Here is a 21849-nt window from a genome sequence, read left to right on the forward strand (position 1 = left end):
GAAGGGGGGGTTCACTTAACATCTGATCCAGTTCTTACAATAGGGAAAGATTTCAGTGGGAGTTGGACCAAACCCTTAAGTATCTCAGAGGGCTCTTGCTTCCTTTTTTTTTTTTTTTTATTGCTATTGTTATTATTTGTTATTCTTAAGGTACTGAGATCAAATGGCCTGTATCATCCACTTGCATCCGTTCTGAACACTACAATGCAATGCTGACCATGGTCACTTTTGACATTGACTGTATTGGTTGAGTGTTTGTTACTCTGAAGTGTGTATGCTACTAAATAAATGAGACTGAAGGAAAAAAAAAAAAAAAAAAGACATCCACCGTGATTTGGTCATAGGGCAGTAGCATCTTTTCTTCAGTAATTTCCTTAGGGAAGAGACAAAACCTATTTATTTGAGTGTTTCTTGTGTTTTTAGTCTTTAGTATCTAATTATTTCCTAAACCAAACCCAGTTCTAATACATGTAGAAGCTAACGTTGGAACTTGGTTCCGAAACCTATTAGTACGTTTGCCTTAGAACCCAATCCACACAGAGCTTGACGGCTTCCTTTGAGGTAAACTCTGTCTCAAAAATTTCCATTCATAGCCTCATAGCCTACCATATATAAAAAAATGGTGCATCAGAAGGCATCTGGCAGAGCAGTGTGGTGCTGTGAGGCAGCAGGGAAGAAGCAGTCAAACTTCCAGGACTGACAGCACTTCTCCAGCAAGACATTGTCCTTTTACCTGTGTGCAAAGGGTACTTAGCAGAGAGGGAAACAAATTGCCACCATTAGCGTCTCTTTATTTCGTGTTGCAAATATAGAAGTATACACGTGTCCAGCTTTAAATTGCATAGAAGCAGGCGAGTCATCTACTGATGTACAGTAGTCACCCAGAAAGGTGAGTTGGCCAGAAGTGCTGCCATCGTCCAGGGTAATGCCAAATCAAAACCAATTCAGTTAAAAAGTGGTGTGGCGAGACGGGAAGATGTCGGTGATGTTATGCCTAAGCTCTCTGCCTTGGGTTGGAAAGGGCAGGCGGCCAGGAGGAGAGAGCACAGCCGTGCCTGCAGGAGAAGCTGCCTCGCCAAGCCCTGCGGCTGGGGGTCTGAGGAAGTGTGGTCCCTGGCTGGCACGGCTGTGGGGTGCAAATACTCCCAGGAGCAGCGTCTTCTCTTTTGGGTAAGTAGGGGGAGGCATTGGAAGTGGAGTCAGTTACCTCCATTGCATTAGACTTGTGAAGCTTTCTTAGTGCACACCTGCCTGCTGGCAAATCAGTGGAGAACTTACCTCAGGAAAAGGGTTGGTATGAGGGGGACACCTTAAATCTGAGCCGTTAAAAATTCTCTTTCTTTAAAGGGAAGGTAAAGATATAAAACACTTCAGTTGAGGAGAGAAAAAATGACTAAGAAATCAGAAGCAAGAATATCAAGAAATGTGAAAAGAAAGCAGAGAAAGCCAAATGGAAATTTGCATTATTTCATCTTTTGTTACTCAGCCCCCTCTTTAAGATGTAGGTATGAGGTTGTATGAAGCGACATATAGTGCCAATGCTGAGCCCAGAAGAAAAAAAGACCCAACTATATACACACAAATCTAAAACCAAGTTGGTCATGTGTGAAAAGACAAGACACCAGTCAGGAAGGGCAATTAATAATAATCCCATAAATGGCTGATTCTCCAGTAGGGAAGCACTGGAAGATTTTTCATGTGGATTACAGAACTGAATTAATCCCAGATCTCCAGCTCATGTCATTCGTCTAGGAAACAAAATCGGGTTTTGCCTTTCAGTTGCCAAAGTAATCTGATTTTGACTCTGTGGGTTCAACTTATTGATTATGCACTAAAAGCATCTCCCTAAAAACAGTTTAAAGCCAGTTATATTTTTAAATGGTAGCAACTGAGCACTGTGAAACCTGTGGTTGTCTGAACAGTAAGTTTCAGTCTCAGCATTGTAGGACTGATGGTGGTAGTACATGTCATTGCGATTGTTATTTTTCTTTTTAGATAATATAGCTTGGACAGCATGTAGCATTTCAGCATCACAACAGGAGATACATTAGCATTTTATTACATTAGCTCCAGGATATTATTTTAAAATTCATTATTTGTGTGGGTTTTTGAAAAGCAGCTAAGACATCAGATGTACACAGAAAAACTTGCAGCTCAAAGATTCACGGCAACTGTGCTGACAGAAGACGGTTTACCTTTAGTTCCATTTGAGGGAGTTAAGACCTTATATAAAACTTAGGTTGCTAATGCAGATTCTTTTAAAATTCCTGTCTCTTTCTTTTAGTGCCCCTTTGGTATATGTGCAGCTCCATGTTCTGTCTTGTTACAAGACACTGCATCTGGCTCAGTACATCCCTGAGCTATGTGCTGTTGTAAACCAGTGAAGTAGCTCTAGCAAATAAATAATCACTACTCCTACAGCTGCCCTTCAACACCCCACTGTTGGTCACCCTTAGGGGTTAGACAGGGGGAGGATGGAGTTTCATTCTGGCTCAGTGCAGCTTTGTCTATATTCTTCCTGTAAATACGTACCTTGACGCAGCTATGCCGTAAAACCAGGTATTTGTCCAAAGTGCTGGACTGAAGAACTGGCATTTTGTTTATAACACGAAGGCATAGCTGCAGCCCAGGCTGCCTGTGGCGTTGGCAATAGAACTGTGCTCTCCCGTCGCTTTTCAATGGCTTACCTAGTTTTATCATGAGTGGCCTTTCTAGGTTTGTGAATTATGCTGAGGCAGGTGCTGTGTACGGGGAAAACAGCAGCAGCTGAAGCTGGGTAGCCGTATGTACAGCAGGGATCCTGCCTGCTTCCCGCTGGAATCTTAGGGGAGGTACAGGCATTTCCACGAGAAGGACAGAACTCTTGCGCCTGCTACTGAATCTAAGAAGTCTGCAGGAAGGGAAGGTGGTGTGAGGTTCCACGGCTTCGGAACAAGTCAGTACTCACCCCTCTCTCTTACCACCCATTTCCCACCCGTGCCGGTGGCTAAGGAGAACTGAAAGCAGAGTCACATGCGAAAGCGTGGCCGTGAGCCCAGCGCTGTGCTCGGGACAGCCTGGAAAGGGGTCCGGCGCCTGCCCGCTGCAGCTGAACTGGGAGCGCTGCATTCTGCTTGGCCTTGCCCCGCGTGCAGGGAGGAGGGGGCTGAGCTGCTGCTGCCCGGTCCCAGCTGTTGGAGGGTTTGAAGCTCACCTTTGAAGCAAAACCTACTCGTGCATAAACCGTAGGGCTAACATAATCGGAGAGGTAAGGATGTTGTTGATAAACTGATGTTATTCTAGATGGCTAAGAGTAGATGTATTTACTGACTAGCATGTTCCAGAGGTGGCCAGCCTGAAACATGACCAAAACTGTTAGAGGAAAGAATGAGGAAATTTCCTGCTAACTGGGCTTTCCTGCCTCATCCAGCTGAGCTGAGCTGTAGCAGCTCCTGGACATAAGATAGGACAGACATTGAGCTAAATATGAGAGAAGCCAGAGAGCTAAAGTGAAGGTGAAATGGAAAGAAGGGCGTGAGGGAAAGGCAACCATCTCCCTTGGCCACTAAGCCCTTCAGCCCCTGCACCGCTCCTGGAATTTGCCCATGCACAGAGGGACCCCCCTGTCCTGAGCATCTGTCATTGGATTTGGAATTATTTCCATACCATACGGGTCATTACTGAGGGGTGGCCATTGTCACCACTTGGGTCTGGACATGATGGTATATAAAACTATTCACTCTAGAGCCAAAGCCCTAAAACTGTTGGAAGCGTGCAACAGACCACCAGGTGCAAACCCGCACCGAGGACGTATGTCACTCGAGATGGGTTCGGAGCCTTCACTCTGTACTTCCCTCACTGCATCGCAGCCCTGTCCATCCCCGAGCGACGCTGGGGACAGGGAGCCTGCGTGGTCGGAGCAAACCCTCCTGCCAGCCCACACTCCGACTGGCCGTACGGGTGATCAGCAGGGACTCTCCCCTCAGGCAGCCTGCCAGCACCCTGCCATAGCCTGTTACATGTCTGTTTGCCACTATAGGCTGGCAGGGCAACATTCAGGAGTGGGACAAGGACAGAATGTCTCTGAGGCCGTTCAGGCTTAATCCAAATTATTTGGATTTATCCAAATAAATATCCAATTTAATTTTTCAGTTTCCTATTTTTCAGGCTTTAACCAGTAAACATCAGTTTAGACCTTAAGCAACAGAACAAAGTCTTAGAAACGAGCTGCCTTCCAAAGACATGACAACTACCAGCAGGTCTGTACGCTTGCAAGGTGAGAAGAAATGCCGACCTGCTCGGGTGTGTGGAGGCAAGTCACGATTTCAGCCTTCTCAAATGGCTGAGCCGTTCTGCCTCCCTGTGTAAAGGGCTCCGTGCCGTACCAGGCTGCCCATCCCTCTGCCCTCCCCTCCATTACCTGGTTTCTAGCGCAGAGGAGCAGGTGCTAAAGCCAAGAGCTCCAGCGCACCAAATGCTCAACAGTTACCAGAGAACCTCAGCTTAAATGCTTACCAACATCGCACAGGAAAGTACTGCTGGATGTTGAAGTACTTACAAAAATGAAGTTCATCCCAAGTAAAGCCCATTAAAGAGAGAGACAGTCAGTTTCTCATCACGCCATGCAGCTCACCCTTTCTCGAAAAATCACCTGTCCCTTCCATGCCAGGAGCTGGGAGGAAAAAGACACCATGAGGCAGGGAGCACACTTCCTTCACTATTCAAAGGGATACTATTAGCTCCACCAAGGTGTTTTGGTCTTTTTAATAGTAAATATGTTTTCCTCTTCATTGCCTGTTTTCAAAGCACATGCTCAGAGGAGTCTGGATTTTTTTTCATCCCTCCTACTGCTCAAAATGGAAACAGTACCTTCATTTTCATCTTTGTCTGCAGGGTCTGCTCATAAAACAGATGCAAAAGTGGCTGCTATTTAGTTACTTCCCTTACAGTGCACAAGCATCATCAGGAAGTCATCAGAACTGTAAAAAGCTCTCAGGAACGCAGCAGCCTTTGCAGGGTGGTTGCTGCTGGCACAGCACGTGGGTTTGGTTTCTAGGGTCAGAAGGAAGCACAACCTGTGTTGGTCATTATTTCCATCCAAATGCTGCGGTCGGAGGGTAGGTCCGTTTCTCTTCACTTGAGCAGACTGAGGAGGAGTCCATTCATTAGTGTCATATGCTGAATCAGAGCAGCGGTGCCACTGTTCTCCACCTCGAAGCTGGTTCAGTGGAACACATTCGATGGACAGAGATAGAAATGCAACTGTCTTTAACGATCTGGGGGTCTGGCAGGTAGAAGGAGGAAGCAGAACGTTGCTGATGTTGAAACATCACCCATCTCAAGGAACCTGAAGGGAGGAAGTAAGTGAAATAGGAAGCAGTCCTTCCAGACATTCCCTCAGCTTTGGAAGAACCGTTTCTGTTATACTGGCGTAACACTCAGGTCATCTGACAAAGACAGACCAGAGTCCCTCTCTCTCACTGTTTTCTCTGCTTTATAAAAAGGCTTTTCCTCCCTGTGCAGACTGGAGCTCCTTAGCACAGCTGCTCCGGCCTCTGCCAGAGCTGAAGGCTGGTGGTCACTGCTGCAGCACAGGTCGTCGTAAGCATAATTTACATTGCCGCAGGGGAACGCCTGGAGTTTCACCAGTTCAATCCCACTGATACCCAGGTGAGGGCAGTTGCTTCGACTTGGAGACGCTGGAGATGCCCGAGAGCTAGGAGAAGAACTGCAATTCCCATCAAAACCCGAATCTTCCCGCTCTGGAGCTGCTTTGAGATTGGAGTTGGGGCTGAAGTGACAGATGTTGTCTAGCACCCACGATCCATAGGTTGGGTTCCAAAGATTTTTTGTTTTGTTTTTAAGTCTGTGAGTGGGTGGATTGCTGAGCTCCACCTTCTGGTTTGAGGTCTGCTGGAAGCAGGACCCGCTGCTGAAATCACTGAGGCATGGCAGGCTGGGCCCTCGGGCAGCCCGGCTGCTCAGGGTCTCCACCAGGAGCTCCTGGGGACACTGGACAAGTTTGTGTCCGGCATGCTGGGAGCCCAGCGCTTCAGGCGTGGTCTGAGGAGTGAGAGAAGGGCTTACCAACAGAGGCACCACCCCACTGGAAATGTTGGGGCGCACGACCATACTCCCTTCATCCTCTGGCGCCGGGCCACACTCCACGGGCAGCTCAGTGTTGATCACATCAGGGTCCTGAAAAAGAGAGACCAGAATCTGTTACACCCCAAGCACCCCCGGGGTGACTGTCACCGCTGCGTTTTAAGAGAAATAGCGATGAGAGTGAAAAAGCTTTTGGCAGAGGCTGCCATCAGGTTTGGGCAGTATTCCTGCATGCCACGCAAGATGCTCTGTGCCCCCTGGGTATCACACGCTCACAGGGCTCGCAGAGATGCTCTCTCATTTACATGCTCCTTTTGGGCAGGGGCTGTGCTTTACTGAAATCAGCAGCTAAGCTGGGGTCACCAGTCTATAATTCCTCCCTTGGGAGGTTGAATCCAGCTCTGTAGCTGTGAAATGCTCCCAGATGATGAACTCACCGTGCCAGCTCATCCCCTCCCTCCACTCCACACCAGTTCAGCTATGGCTTCTGAGCAGCATTAGGCAAGGTCAGAATATGGACCCTAAAAGAGATTCTTAACACCTTTCCATCACAAAATTGAGGACATTTTGCTACTGAACAAGCTGAGAGCTGAAAGCATCCACCTACTCAGAAGCAGTATAATCTCATTTCTGTTGGGCTGAAGATGGGAGAGTGAAGGCAGATACCAGAAAACCCAAATTAAAAGAGCAGCTGAGCCAGCAGCACCACCACAAATGGGAAAGGAATCCACTCAGCCCGGCAGGACTCTTCACTTGTTTTGGGCACTAAATCTAGTTGCTCTTGGACAGCTGGCAGTCCATGGATTACCATTCACCTGGATAACCAAAGAACAGTACCTGTGTGCAATACTTGATTCTTTCCAGGATGGTGGAGAAGTTTGGCCGATACTCTGGGCTGTGCTGCCAGCACTGTGTCATGATCCGGTATCTTAACATAAGAAGAGAAAAAAAAAAAAAAAAAAAAAAGTATTGATCAAGAAAGGTAATTATGCCAAATGTGTTCCAGTATGAAGTGACCATGGGTCCAGAGGAACTGCACCTGGTGCGGGGCCCAATGGAGGGGCCCAAAACTGGCCATGTCATTTCTGCATCCTTGGATCCCAAGCCATTAGGGGACCACTACTTCCAGCAAATCCCAGAGTGCTCTAGGCTCTGTACGGGAGGCAGTGGCTCAAGAGACATTCCAAACTACCCCCCCAACCCTGGGGCAATACCATTCCCTGGCTAAGGGCGTCTAGTTGCCTCTGTCTAACCTGTTTGCCACCCACTATCCCTTGGGCTGTGGGAGTAAGGAAGTACTTACACTGGTCCCGGACAGTTTCTTGGTGGATCCATTCTTCCTCCACTGGTGACAAATTCCAGCACTTCCTGATTGGTTTTGCAGGGGTAGGGCATGTAGCCTAGAGAGAAAATCTCCCAAAGCAGCACACCAAAGGACCTGTGTCAGGGAGCAGCCAACAATACCAGTTAGGTTTGCTTTGTGCTCCACAAACCCGGCATGAAGCCACGTAGGTAACACCACAGCGCCAACCTTCCGAAGCTGTAGGCCAACCACAGTAATGTACAATTAGCATGATTATGAGTCAACTTTGATACAAAAAAATAATCAATCAAAACCTTTGCTCAAGCTCCAAAACTAGCTTTGCAGAGGTTTCAAAATACGTGAATAACTGAAAATGTTCCTTCTGCTGCATTTGTTATGTCAGAGCAGGCATCGTCGGAGCACCCTACCCTACGGATGGGCTGACTGTTGGGTCTGGCATGGCGATTCCCACCTGGCCTGGGAAGGCTCGAGAGGCTTGAGTCAACGTTTGGGAATAGGATGTTCAAGAACAAAACCAAGTAAGAGCCAGCCAGTGAAACCGAAAGGCAGCAGCACTTATTTTTTGTCCTGGTACCTTGCTCTCCTTCTTGACATCTGTGGGTCAGTGCGGCAGTGCCACTGGAAGTTACATGTGACAGACCCAGGGCAGTCCAGAGAGTTCTGACAAGGCTTCAGCAGGGTCAGAATTGTAACAGTCACCATTTGCTGCAAAGGTGGAAGAAATTTCCAGTACTTTTCACTTACAATAGCCTATTACGGCAACTGTAGCACTTCACAACATTTAGTACCGGCTGCTGACAGTGGGATGCCAACAAGCAAGCCCTTCTCTTGCAGCACCACCAAGAGCTTCAGGAAGCTGGGTCAGCGTGGTGCTGAGGGAACGGCTCAGCACACCCTGCGGAGACCCTGCGGGACGGGGAGAGGGAAAGATTCCACCCCCCATGCCTGCACGTGCTGCTGCTGGGGGTGCTGATTTCAAAGAAGGATCAAGTTATATGAGGAACCGATATATAAATATTGTTTCCTCAGCAACCAGCAAGGACTTTGATTAAATCTGCTGTCATTTTATACAGAACAAAAAGAAATTATACGAAAGAGTAATCCTAGGTGGTACATAGAGAGTCATTTACAAGACAGATAAGCAGGCTGTGTCACCGATAGAAACTGAGTGGCAGATCCTGAGGGTTGAGGGAAATGTCTGATGGCATTTTGATTTTTAACTGAGACTTCTTGGGAATCTAAACATGATACTCTACATTTATGTATAGTGAACTTTTATTACCTCCTTTTACATTAGATTTTTTAATTCATTCAGAATCCTTTAGCTGTACTTCTGTTGAGAAGGGAAGACTTCTAATATTCTGTGAAATTCTGACCTTTTTTTAAGGTTCCTGCCGAACAGACTTTTTTATTCTCAAGCAGTACATTTCTTACCCTTATCACTGAGTAGCAGAAGTGATTAAAAGACATTTGTTACCAGGTGTCGGTCTTGGAGGTGAAAATGCCCTCTAGAAAAGCTTCTGGTGGCATCCACTTGACAGGAAGCATGGCTCTGCCTCCCTTGCGGTAATAACTCGCTCTGGGAAGAGAAAACGCGCGGAGAATGTCACACGTTGGAAAGGGCTCAGATATATAAAAGCTGTTCTCACCACAGCAACAGCAGCTGGGGATTGCATGCAGCAATGGGGGCCGAGAGGGAAAACCGAGAAGCCATCCCCACAAAGAGCGCACCGCCGCAGTACCTCCTACCGCGGCAGCTGGGGTGGGAACCCAGGGTGCTGTAGGTGCACAGCTGAAGACATCCAATTTGCCGGTGCTTCGCACACTGTGCTGGTGCAGCAAGTTTTCTTGACATCATAAACTGAGAATTATGGTTGGGGTTTGGTTTTGTTTTATTTTTTCTTTAATTTGAGATTATTTATAATCAACTAGCTAATAAATTTGCCTATGCTTGGTTTAGTGTCCACATGCGATTGCAGCGTTCCCTGGGGCCCAGTCTGGAATAAACACAGCTGAAGCATATCGGCTAGTGGGCACAGATGTGTTAGTGTACAGCCTGTTCACTCCAATTAGTTAACCGGTAATCAAATCCAGACACATGACGGATGTTCCACTGCTTCAGACACCATGAGGCAGTTCACACCAGTCAAAATGACACAGATTACTGAGTTACTCACAGGACTGAAATGGCCTTTCACTTACCTGTAAATATCCCTCGCCATCCCAAAGTCACCGATCTTGGCTATTCGTCCTGCTCCAGTGCAGGTCAAAAGGCAATTCCTTGCAGCTATATCTCTTTAAAAAAAAAATAAAATCTAATTCTAAACTCTTAAATAGCTAAAGGAATAAAGAAAGATTAGATACAGTCCTGCAAACCTTAGCCAAGTCACCTTTACACAAATGAGAAAAGTTTATTAAAAATAAGAAATAAAGCCAGCTAGCTACATTATCATCTTCATTAACCAAAATTCTTAAACTGCATTTCCATTACATTTTCTACCCAGTGTTTTCCAAACATTGGCCGCTCCGGTCTCCTTTCACTAAGGCAGAAAACAGGGTCAGTGTTGGACCAGGGACAGACCCAACCTCTTTTGTTTCAACCACATTATGACAGATTTCTTTCTTGCTGTAATTTTTTTTAGAAGAGCAGCATTGCAGCAGTGTCTCCATCAGTTACAGATGTGATGCTGTTGGGTAATCTTGGTAAGCTGCTTGGGAAGTCCGTGTAGACCCAGATCTGGTAAAGTGTTGCTTTGCTGCTCCTGCTACCTGCGGTGGAGCCAAGCAAAACTACACATGGGAGCAGCCAGCTGCTGGGGCAGGTGTAGCCTGTGACGAGTGGCAGCAATGACTATGTGGCCAAGACTGAAGGATTTGTGTTCACCTTGAATACGCATTCTGAAAAGAAATTCATTAAAAATCATAGCACTGGTGGGGGGGTGTCCTGTTCGCTGCCAAGAAAAAGGAGCTCCTTGAACAACTCATGTTTCTTCCCACTGCCAGCCCTGAAAAATCCCTCCAGATCTGCAAGCCAAGCTCAGCTTTCTCTTCCATCAGCAGCTGTGACTCCTAGACAAGACCTGCCCTTGGTGACATCTCCACAGCCCCACTAGACCACTTTTCCCCCAGGGTACTTGCTGTCCGCAGCAAGAACCTCCCCTTCCCGACCCGCTCCGAGCAGCACTAAGGCGCAGGAGCCTGAGCACGGTTCTCCTGCACTCTTTTCCTGAACTGAGGCTGAAACAAAATGAGTCCCTTCCCAGGTTGCCTATACCATAGATCCAACAGTGCAAAAACTGACCCAGAGCCTTTTATAAAAAAGCTATGCTGCTGTTAAAAGACTCAAGCACGTTTCTTCCATCTCTTTCCTGAAATGGAGATCAACCCTGGGCAGTGACAGCTGACCTGTCCCCTTGGGACCAGCGTTACAAGCTGTATGTGATGGCTGCTGGGCTCAGTGACCTACGATAAGAAAACCAGGGAACATCTACCTGACAGGAGGAAGGAAAATTGGTTTTATAAAACTCCTGTGGAGAAAAAGTCTGTGCCGTTTCTATTGGACTTCTGGCAGCAATCAAAATCTGTGCCGGTCATAAACTCAGCAGATCAGGTGGGCAGAGGTTGGTGAAGGACATTGCTATTACAGTAAGGGTTGTTAACAAGTAATGCTGTAGTGATTAACTTTAAAGTTTCCAATTAGAATACGGATCCTCTCAGGTACTTAAAAGATCCAAGAGTCAAAACTTGTGACATGCTTTTACTGTTCCTCTTTTTTAAGGGCAGAAAAGTTTAACCCTTTCTTCAGAGGAACTGATTTGTTGTTCCAGGATGAAGGAGGCTGAAAACTTCCTCAGATGCTCTAACCATGAGGCCATAACATATTCCGTACCCCCACGTCATGGCTTTTTGCTCCCATTGCTGCTTGGCACTCGTTCCCCGCAGTCTCCCCAGTCCCTGTCCCTCGTGCCCAGCTCTGCCCCTCTGCTCCCCACAGGTAGCCCGTGTGGGGCGAAGCCAGGCGCCCCCCACACAGCTCCCAGCTGCTCATGCCACCCTCCCGCGCCGGCCGCCCCCGGCTCCGCACAGCAGGGCTGAGCCCACACCGGCCAGCATCACCCAGCAGCCGGCCAGTACCACCCAGCAGCCGGGCGTACGTGGTGCCTGGGACATGGCGAGCCGAAGCAGCTCTTCACCAGAAGCAAAGGAGCCCAGTATCTGACAGGGAACTTTAAAAGGCAACAGTCCCAAATATACACACGTTGTATAGATACATAGATACAATAACCCTTACATCTTCGATAACACTCGCCTTATTTGATTATTTATAAAATAAGTTTACATATAATAAGTTTCTTATAAAATAAATTTATTATTTATTATATTTGACGCCTGCCACCTCAACATTTTTTTTGCTCTGCGAACGAGGAGAAAGGGGCGCGACCAGCCCCCTCTCCCCCGTGCTGGCCGTGCGGGGGGCGGTAGGGCAGGGCCGGGCGGGGGGCGCGGCGGCCGCCGCGCCTCAGCGGCTCCCACGGGCGACACCGCCCCCTGGTGGCGCAGACCCACCCGCACACCCGCCCGCCCCGCAGCCCGCCCCGGGGAGGGAGGACGGGGCTCTCCTCGCCCCCCGCAGCCCGAAGGGCAGAGCACGGCCTGACTCCACCGCAAACCAGTGAGACCAGTGGGACCAGCCCGGACAGCCGAGCCCGAGCCCGTGCTGGCAGGGGAAACGCCGTGCTCTGTGTAACCCGTGAGCCCGTCGCCCTCGGGCCACACCGGAAGGGGCCGTTCTCCTCACCTGTGGATGAAATGATTCTCCTCCAGGTATCTGCAGCCGCAGGCGATGTCCCTGGCGATGTTCAGCAGGTCCTGCATGGCCAGCGTGGACGGCTGGTTCTGGGGGAGGCGGCGGGCCGGCGAGGGAGGAAGAGCGGAGCAGGACACGGGCCAGGCGGGGACACCGCAGCGGGCAGGGCGATAAGGCAGAGGCGTACCCGCGGGGCCAGGCGGGAGCAGGGAGGAACATAAGCAGACCAAAGCGAAAAGAAAACTCCTGTTTAAGCCAAGCGACGCTGAGGTTTCCCTTCCCCTCCCCGAGCAGCGCCCAGGGACGCAGGGCCTGGCCCGAGCAGCCCCGGTGCGGGGATCAGCCCCGCTGGGCCCGGCTGCGGGACATCGGAAGCCAAGCGGCCTTCGCAGGTGGGGGGGAGAGAGCATCCCACACACCGCTAAAGAGTTAGTAAGTTTTCTACAGCAATTAGCACATGAACCTCGGGGGGAGCGCGGGATGCGGGTGGGCAGCGTCCCCCACCCGCTGTGGGGAAGGGCAGAGCCCTCGGAGCACGGCAGGCGGGATGCTGAGCCGCGGGGCTGCGGGACGGCACCAGCCCCTCCTCACCCGCTCCCCTCACTAAGAGCAGCGAAGCAGCCCCTCTCCAGCAGCCCTGCTTATCTTCATCCCATAAGCCCTGTTTATCATACATCCCATGTTTACTTCCCCACAGGGAAATTTCCTTGGTGTTTCTCCAGGAACTTCTGTACTGCTCTCAGCAAGGATGGGGAGGAATTACTACACTGCTGATCAAAAGCCCAAGAGATATCAAATAAATTGTTCTTTATAAGGCTGCTTTTGTTTCTGGATGCTGTTATTACTGTAATTTCTCATGCTCAAACCATGTAACATACACTACAGCCACTGAGCACTATTTTTACTGGCCAGGCAAATTATTATACAAAGCGCTTGGATATCTGCCCGGGAGAACTTTGACAGCCATAAGCAGGCATTTCTGGAGAGGAAATGAGGAGCAAGGAGGGGAAATCGAACCCCAGGCGTCCAGACCTCCCTGCTCTGGGATGCCTCTGTCGGAAGAGGTGGGTGGACGTGCCCTTTCCCTGCAGCCAGGGACACTTGCGGTGAAACCCGTTAATGCTGGGGCCACTTCTGTGTTCAGAAAAGGTGCATTGGGGAGCAGGTTTTTCAGTGCTAAGGGGACCTGGACTATTGTATTTGCTATCCGCGAGCACACCGGCTAACATAGCGGCAGGTTTGGTTTCACATCATATTTAAAAAAACAGTTCTTTATATTACAACTATACATAATATTCAGATAAGAGTATTTATTTATTTATTTATTTATTTATTATTCTCTGCTGCCCACAGGCTTTATCTGCTCACAGAAATTGTACCAATTTCACTACAAATGCCAAAACTCCTCCATCTGGGTGCTGTAAGCGCGTTTAATTAGTATATTTACTCCTGTATGAGGAAGAGGTTAAGCTCGACCTTTCAACATGTTACTACCAGCACAGGAGCATGTGCATGTGAAGCTGTATGGTCATAACTATTTGGGGTGCACATGTGTGTGGAGAAGCAGCTATGCAACTGCAGCATGCGGTGTAGGAGTGCATGAGGCACCAGCCAGCCACCCCTGGCCCTGCCGGCAGCCAGCACAGGCACCTCAGTACAGCAGGGAGTAACAGCATCAGGCCTAACTCTTATTTTTTTTTTTTTTATTTTATTTTTGGAAGCCTCCACTCAAGAGATATATACTTATTTAACAGAGGTGCCCAGGATCACACTGTTCAGAAGAACACATACCTGGAAGCAGCTATTAATTATAGGAACACCGAAACTAATTAATTCCAAATATTCATCATACTTGGTTGGCATTAATATTGTATTAGAAATCAGAGATAATTTGCAAAAACCCTCACAACAGCTTTCGTAAAAGTGGTGTTTTCTTAAACAAAAATATTTGACCTGATAATTTCATTTGCATTGATTTAAATCCCTGTCACAGTGCTACTGTGTGCAGGCTCAGCTCTTCAGCTGGTTTTTATGCATCTCCATATGGTGCTGATGCACACCTGCTGGGGACCTCGTGCTACCAATTCCTGTTACTGCCTATCAGTGTCGGAACTTCAGCTCCTTGCGCACCATCATGGCGCACAGAAAACAAGGCAGACATTGAGGAAAGCAAGCCCCGTAATTTGTAGTCTAGTTGGCAGAGAACTCTAGAACGGCAGGACAGGATTTTCCTCTTTCCTCCTCAGTTACTAATAGACTGCTATTATGTTTCTGGCGCTGCTTTCATTTTCTCTCACTGACCATCTGCTTACGTCCAGTGGATAGATGTATGTATCCTGAAGTTTGTAGGGGCTGGGACACATACACAGCCCTGCTTGGCTTCAGGGCCTTTATCCAATTCATAAAAATCATAAAAAGCAGGCATAGTAAAATCAACCACAAGTCTAGCAGGGAAGTTCTCTCACCACTCTGGGTCGATTCTGCCGAAGAAAGCTCTTCATATCTCCTCCAGCCATGAGCTCAAGCAGAATGAAGCGAGGCAGCGTCTGGAGGCTAACCCCGACGCACTGCACGATGTTTTGGTGATTGAACTTGCTGGAATCCAGGATCACAGCACCAGGGGAGAGAAAGACAGCGTCAGGACCTGGCCAACAGCCATCACGCTCACTGTGCCTGGAGCTCTGACAACCTGGATCGGAGCAAATCCTGAGGCAGAGCATGCTACCAGGCAAATTCCTACTCCAGCCATATCGAAATGCCCCCCGGACTATGCCAGCCCATGACCATGGCTATGCTGCCTGGCTTTGCCTCTGAAAAGCTTTCAACAGATGTGAAAAGCTGACAGTAGAGCAGAGCCTTCTGCCTGTGAAGGGGGAATCTAAGGGACACACTGACTGAAAGATGGGGGTGACATGAGAGGGAAAAGGAAGCTTAGCACCTCAAATACACAAATATTATTGGTGTTTGTGAAACAGAACCCTGACCGATGGGGATTTTAATTCAGCATTGGTTATTTTAAGTATACATCTGTCTAGTTTGGTGGACTCAGTTCAGTATGTACTCTGCCAAAGAGGGACTCAGCTAATACCTACTGCACCAGCTGCTTACGTGATGGCTTTCTGCCTCTTACAAAAGGACGCTGAGATTGTCAAGAAGCTCAGTAAGACTCGGTCATTAGGAAGCAGCATCTTCCCTTGGATAATGATTACCTGGATAACACAGGAACTAAAAATGGAAAGGAAGCTGGGGAAGAGAATCACGTGCTACTAAGTGAATCAAAGCACTCTGCAATCGATTGAAATTGCTCTAAAATCCTATACATCAGTGTTACCTCCTGCTCAGCTGCCAAAGGTCTCGAAGACTTTAGGAAGTGACACTGTCATGAGATTCATGCCTTAATAGCAGAAAAACAGCATCTACACATGAGCTCGGCCAGACAATGAGAAGAGGAATTTCTTTGTTGCACAAATTAAAAATGCATAAATTCTGATCACTTACTATTAACCTTCACTATACTACTATTTGAAAGTCATCCTTGACTATACTATTGTTTTAAGGTTCTGGATTTGGATTAATGAAGTAAATTCCAAGACTAGAAGCTTATAACAATAGGAATGGCTGCCTGTTATCTTTTCCAGGCAGGTTTTATAGATCTCATCGTTCACTGTCGGAAGGTTGCATAGATGAGACCTTACAAAGGTTCTGTCAAGCTTGCAAAGACATCAAAAGCCAGAACACATCTAAGAGAAGCAGCCACAGAAGGGCTGTGCCCCACCTCTGCGAGCCACATTCACCGCCTTATCCCTACAGAGATTTCCAAGCATCTCACTCAATTATTTTTGTGCAAAGAAAGGGACCTTCACTGCAAAAAGCGCTTACCTATGGCAAACAGTTCTGCCGATCGGAAAAGCAGAAAGGCTGCACACACACTTAGCTACTAACTGAAAGCCACAATGGGAAAAGCTTTCCACACCTTCTCCTTCTTCAGCTGCCAAACCTGCTCTTACAAAACCTCTCACTGTTATTTGCAAGAGATAATGTAGTTAAAGCCCTGGGCTCCAAGGCTGAAAGCTTCCCCCCAGCACACAGCCTGTGCGTACTGCCCTCCCTGGTGCTGGCCTCCAGAGCCTGGAGCTCTGCGTCACTGCGCAGGGGGCTCTAATCTTTACCTCTCCTATTGCTTGCCATTTCATCATTGAAAATGTTTTGCGAGGGCTTTGGGACATGATCTATACTAAGTAAAAGGGCAATGGGATTCTCTGAAAAAGAAAATGTTTCAAACGCAGAATGTGTTTGTATAAATATGTGCCTTTTTACTCCTCTGAACATAACCAGCAGAACCAACCAGCAGAAGTTGAGATATACTGCTTTGGGCTGGGTTAATTTTCTTCACAGTAACTCATATGCTGCTAAGTTTTGGATTTGTGATGAAAACAGTGTGGATAACACGTTTTAGCCATTGCTGAGCAGGGCTCACACAGCATTAAGGCTGCTCACCCCTCCCCGCAGGGAGCAGCTGGGGGCACAGCCAGGACAGCCCACCCCGACTGACCCCAGGGACACCCCATACCACACGGCATGGTGCTCAGCAATAAAAGCTGGGGGAAGGAGGAAGGAGGGGGTCATTCGGAGTTTGGCATTTGTCTTCCCAAGTCACCGTTATGCACGATGAAACCTCGCTTTCCTGGAGGTGGTGGATGGCCAAACACCTGCTGATGGGAAGCAGTGAATGAATTCTCTGTGGTGCTTTGCTTGTGCATGCAACTTTTGCTATACCTGTTACATTGGTTTTGTCTCAGCTCGTGGTTTTCTGATTGTCTTACCTGTCCCACTGCTGCGTGGGGCTGAGCTGCCTACTGGCATTAAACCACGAGAGATGCGCAACAAAAGAACCTCAGTTACCTCGTTAGAGATGAAAAGTAGCCAAAACCAGTAACTCATATGCTATTAAAATGCCATCTGATGAAAGATAAGGCTGGATTTCTTTTCCAAATCCAAGCAAGTGGATAAATTATTCTTATTACATGCATTACTTTTTCTCCCCCTGCCCACCATCAGAATAAAAACCTGTACCTGATAATCAGCGCTTCCATCAGGAAATCCATCTCATCTTGCTCAGAGCAGACTTCTGGCAGGGTCTGTTGAGAGATAAAGACAGTGAGGACCATCCCACCAAAGAATTGAGAGCATTTAGGTGACTACCAAAGGAAGAGAAAGAGAGAAAGAGAGCAAGGGGGAGAGAGCAAGGGGGAGAGAGCAAGGGGGAGAGAGCAAGGGGGAGAGAGCAAGGGGGAGAGAGCGAAGGAGCACGAGCGAGCGAAGGAGAGAGAGCGAAGGAGAGAGAGCGAAGGAGAGAGAGCGAAGGAGAGAGAGCGAAGGAGAGAGAGCGAAGGAGAGAGAGCGAAGGAGAGAGGGAGCAGGAGAGAGGGAGCAGGAGAGAGGGAGCAGGAGAGAGGGAGCAGGAGAGAGGGAGCAGGAGAGAGGGAGCAGGAGAGAGGGAGCAGGAGAGAGGGAGCAGGAGAGAGGGAGCAGGAGAGAGGGAGCAGGAGAGAGAACAGGAGAGAGAACAGGAGAGAGAACAGGAGAGAGAACAGGGGAGAGAACAGGGGAGAGAACAGGGGAGAGAACAGGGGAGAGAACAGGGGAGAGAACAGGGGAGAGAACAGGGGAGAGAACAGGGGAGAGAACAGGGGAGAGAACAGGGGAGAGCGCGCGAAGGGGAGAGCGCGCGAAGGGGAGAGCGCGCGAAGGGGAGAGCGCGCGAAGGGGAGAGCGCGCGAAGGGGAGAGCGCGCGAAGGGGAGAGCGCGCGAAGGGGAGAGCGCGCGAAGGGGAGAGCAGGAGAGAGAGGGGAGAGCAGGAGAGCGAGGGGAGAGAGAGCAAGAAGGAGAGAGAGAGCAAGAAGGAGAGAGAGAAAGAGAAGAAAGAGCATGTAACGTGAATGATTTCAGGGAACTATGAGGAGGGTCTCCTCTGCAGTGCCCAGTTTCTCAGGCTGCATGTGACCCACTGGATTACAGTTACCGAGGGAACTGGTGACCTGCTCGGAGATCTTTTGTGTGCATGTAACTAAACGCAGCGTTCTGGAGCAAAACAGCTTCAGGTACACATCAAGAAAGGCATTAGGCACTTTAAAATGAGAGGTGTTAACGCATGTCCCTTTTCCATATGTCCCCATCGCAGCACATGCTTGCAGCCAGCTGCGCTAAGCCACGGCGCCAGCGGCCCTAGGGCTGGCTCTCCTGCAGCAGCCCTGGGCAGCACCTGCCACCCATGCACCGCCTGCTGCTGCACCCACTGCTTTAGCATTATGCGCTGCCTTGGGCACAGCTGTGCCTGGCGCCCGCTGCCCAGCTGCACGCGGAGCGCTGGCACGGTCGCTGCCCGCTGGTGTGGCTGGCATGGAACCCATTCCTGTCATCAGTAGTGCCGGCTGCAGAAGGCAGGGTCACAATTTGCTATCAGAAATAAGTGATTGCTTCACCCAGCACACCACAGATGATCTATTGCGTGGGTGGAATACCCACAAACGATGTGTGGGGTGTGTTGCAAACACATTTTTTAATTTATTCCCTGTCTGCACCTGTTTCTTCTGGAAAGTCACATCAGGACTGGCATGCTCCATCAAAAAGCAATGTGAGCATGGTCACAGCGTGGATTTCCACCAGGGAGAGGAGCAGCCTTTTGGGGATGCTCAAGGTGTTGCTTTGCAGGGAACCAGGTGAACAAGCAGCAGGTGGGAGCAGCAGAGGCCTGACAAGTACCCACCGTTGCTGAGACTTTCAGAACTGGTGACACCCTCCCCGATTACCACAGGTGAACAGCAGGGCCATATGCTTCTGCCCGCCACTGCCATGCTGCTGCCTGCAGCCTGGGCAGCTGCAACTGCTCACCAGTGTCTGCTCTGGGCTGTTGTGTACATCCCTTCAGAGGCACAGGGACATTCCTAACAAAATGCCAGAATGTATGGCCCCTGCACTTTTTTCTTTTCTTTTTTTTTTTTTCTTTTTTTTAAAGACGGTGTTGAAGGACAGGACAAACAGCAACCGAACTTTATATTAATGAAGGCTACGTTTGGGCTGAACTCATAGAAGTTCATAGACTTGGTTCCCTGAGTCACAAGCTTATAAAAGAATAAAAGCAGGTTATGATCATCCTTAACTTCAGGGTTGAGTAACTGACAAATCCTGATGTAACAGTAGCAATTTCACAGAAAACCAGCCTGTTTTCTCTTGCCATTAACAATGTGAAACAGCATGATATCACAGCAGCATATTTAACACTGTGCAATAATAAAAGACTACCCGAAAGTTTCACATACGGTAGACAAACACTACTCTCAGTATAAAGGAAACGTAACTGAGAAACAACACAATTTTTTAAATATGGCAATGTCATGTGAAAACTTAGGAGTAAGCACTCAACACCACTGAAACACAGAAGTAATAATATATAAGTATTACTACAAATGTTTGCTGCTTGCTGTCACATAAATGCTTCATACTAACAGTAATTCTTTTCTTTACACAAGATTTAGAAATCTCCTTCTAGTCCACTATCTCCCCAAAACATCTGTTTGTTGCTATTTTTTCCCCTTAAGTTTCTTTTTTTCTTGGCTGCTCAGATCTATAAATCATTGTGGCAGAAAAGCCATTGTGGCCGATTCTCAGCTGGGGTGAACTGGTGGCACTCTGTTGATTTCCAGGGAGCTATAATTATTTATGTCAAGAGAGAATTTGTTGTTTTATTTTAACTAATTATGTTATGCAGTCTCCAGGTGACCGATTCACGCAACTTCCCATCTGAGGGCACTGATTCTGTCTCTCCTGAGCGGCAGGAACGGAGCTCACAAAGCAGATTGCCCTTTCTGGATTCCCCTCCCGGGCAGACCACACCTTACAGCACTATGCAGCAGACAAGACAGATGCTTTACTTTCAACCTGCTGCTCTTGCCACACAACTCAAAAATCAAAGCTTATAATTCCCGGATGCAGCAGCATGTGGAAACCTGCCTCATACACATGCATATGTCATTATGCATGTGATGAACACGCATCTCCAACTGCAATAGTAATAAGGTAATATGGCTCTTATGGGTAGTTATGGTTGCATAACAAAGGTGTGTTTACTGACCTTGATAGCCACTTGAAGAGGGTTGGGGTCCCCTGCAATGCCCACCACGGTTCCCTCATAAACCTCACCAAATGCACCATGTCCTAGTGCCCTAGAAGGGGGGGTGGGGGGTGGGAAGAGAGAACAGATGTTACTGTGGTCCTGGATCCAGCCTTGGCCAAACTCTTCTCTTCATCCAGTACAAGAATAGGAATAAAACCTGCTGTAAGAGATGGAATCAACAACAGAGTTTTGTTTCCATCTCAAAGCTTCTGAAAATAACTTCTCAGTATTTTCCACCACTGTCACTAAAGCAGGGAGGTTGGATCCTCAATGGTTCAGAACAAATAAAGCAGCCTGCTCAGTCCTAGGGCACTATCACCACGGATGGAAACAGCAAGCCAGGAAAGAACTGGAGAACAGAGTAAGGTAGCTGCAAGCTAATATCCTCAGAAGATGGTGCAAGACAGCACATAAGAATGATGAAGTTTTTCCTTCTAAAGTTTACATCACTCTGATCAGTACCATTCGGGCAGTATGGAGCTGAAGGGCAACAGAGCATGTATTTCCATGTGACAGGAAAAGCTGAAACAGAAATACTGCTATAGGTCTGGAAGGGAGTTACTGCCAGGTGGCAAGTGTAACCCAGGGCATCGCGTGAAAATGTGGAGCTGAAATACCCTACGCTGTGTGTGGGAACATGGAACAGGAGGCTCGTGAACTTATACTTCTGCTCGAGGGCTTCATGGTATCAAAATATCTTAGGGAGCGTTAAGTGTCACATCTGTCATATTTTGGCTGGCTTGGACAAGGTGCTTTCCAGCTAGTCAGACAGGTGGCCCTCGCCTTCTTCTCTTGGATGCTTGACAATGAGTAAAACAAGCGTGGGAGCGCCATCCCTGCCTTTGCTTCAGGCTGCCTCCCCTCTCCATGGCCAGCGAGCCAGCCCTGCAGCAAGCCTTACCGCAGCAGAGAGATGTTCTTCCGTGGGATCTCCTTCAGCTCGCTCAGAGTGGCGGCCTTCCCTGCAAAGCAGTAGTTGGGGTTGTAGTCTGTCATGATGGCTGATGTGCGGATTTTGCTCAGTTTATATTCTGGGCTCTGCAGTCGTGCTCGGGCTCCTTCCAGTTGCTGCTTCCTAAGGTGATAAACTGCAGGTGGGGAGGAAAATAAAAATGCACAAACAGTATCGACACCTGGAGAGAAAAGATAATGCTGGCCACACAGAACAGAAAGAAACCAACTCTGTAATTAGAAATGCTCAAGAAGCACCTTTAGCTTGCCAGTATCACGCTCTCCTCCATGCTCTGTAGCGATCTAGTACAGGCTATGCAAACTGCCTTATTCCTGCAGAATCCTAATTACCTGGGAGCGATTAGGCACCCTCTGCTTCTCTGTACATTGGCTGAGGAAAGGGTGCTCCACTAGACATCTTGCTGGCATTGAGTCCCCAGAAGCACACCCTCTCCCTGAATGAATTATAGGCTTTACTACTGCTGTGACTGCAGCCTATATAGCAGTGG

The 21849-nt window shown here is 48.4% G+C and overlaps 1 protein-coding gene across 1 annotated transcript in view; it reads right to left on the reverse strand.

The window, feature by feature from the left end:
* Nucleotides 1-78: 78 nt before the first annotated feature.
* LTK (leukocyte receptor tyrosine kinase) overlaps nt 79-21849 on the reverse strand; it is a 101449-nt gene continuing 79678 nt past the window's right edge. The window contains exons 20-29 of the mRNA XM_037395136.1: nt 21291-21477; nt 20348-20438; nt 17289-17353; nt 14681-14810; nt 12207-12304; nt 9611-9703; nt 8886-8987; nt 7388-7522; nt 6922-7012; nt 79-6177 (exon numbers count right to left, since the gene is read on the reverse strand). Coding sequence (XP_037251033.1) covers nt 5401-6177; nt 6922-7012; nt 7388-7522; nt 8886-8987; nt 9611-9703; nt 12207-12304; nt 14681-14810; nt 17289-17353; nt 20348-20438; nt 21291-21477 — 1769 coding nt within the window. The 3' untranslated portion in view covers nt 79-5400. The remainder of the gene's footprint in view (nt 6178-6921; nt 7013-7387; nt 7523-8885; nt 8988-9610; nt 9704-12206; nt 12305-14680; nt 14811-17288; nt 17354-20347; nt 20439-21290; nt 21478-21849) is intronic.

Source organism: Falco rusticolus, chromosome 7 (assembly GCF_015220075.1).
Source record: "Falco rusticolus isolate bFalRus1 chromosome 7, bFalRus1.pri, whole genome shotgun sequence".
NCBI classification, from domain to species: Eukaryota; Metazoa; Chordata; class Aves; order Falconiformes; family Falconidae; genus Falco; species Falco rusticolus.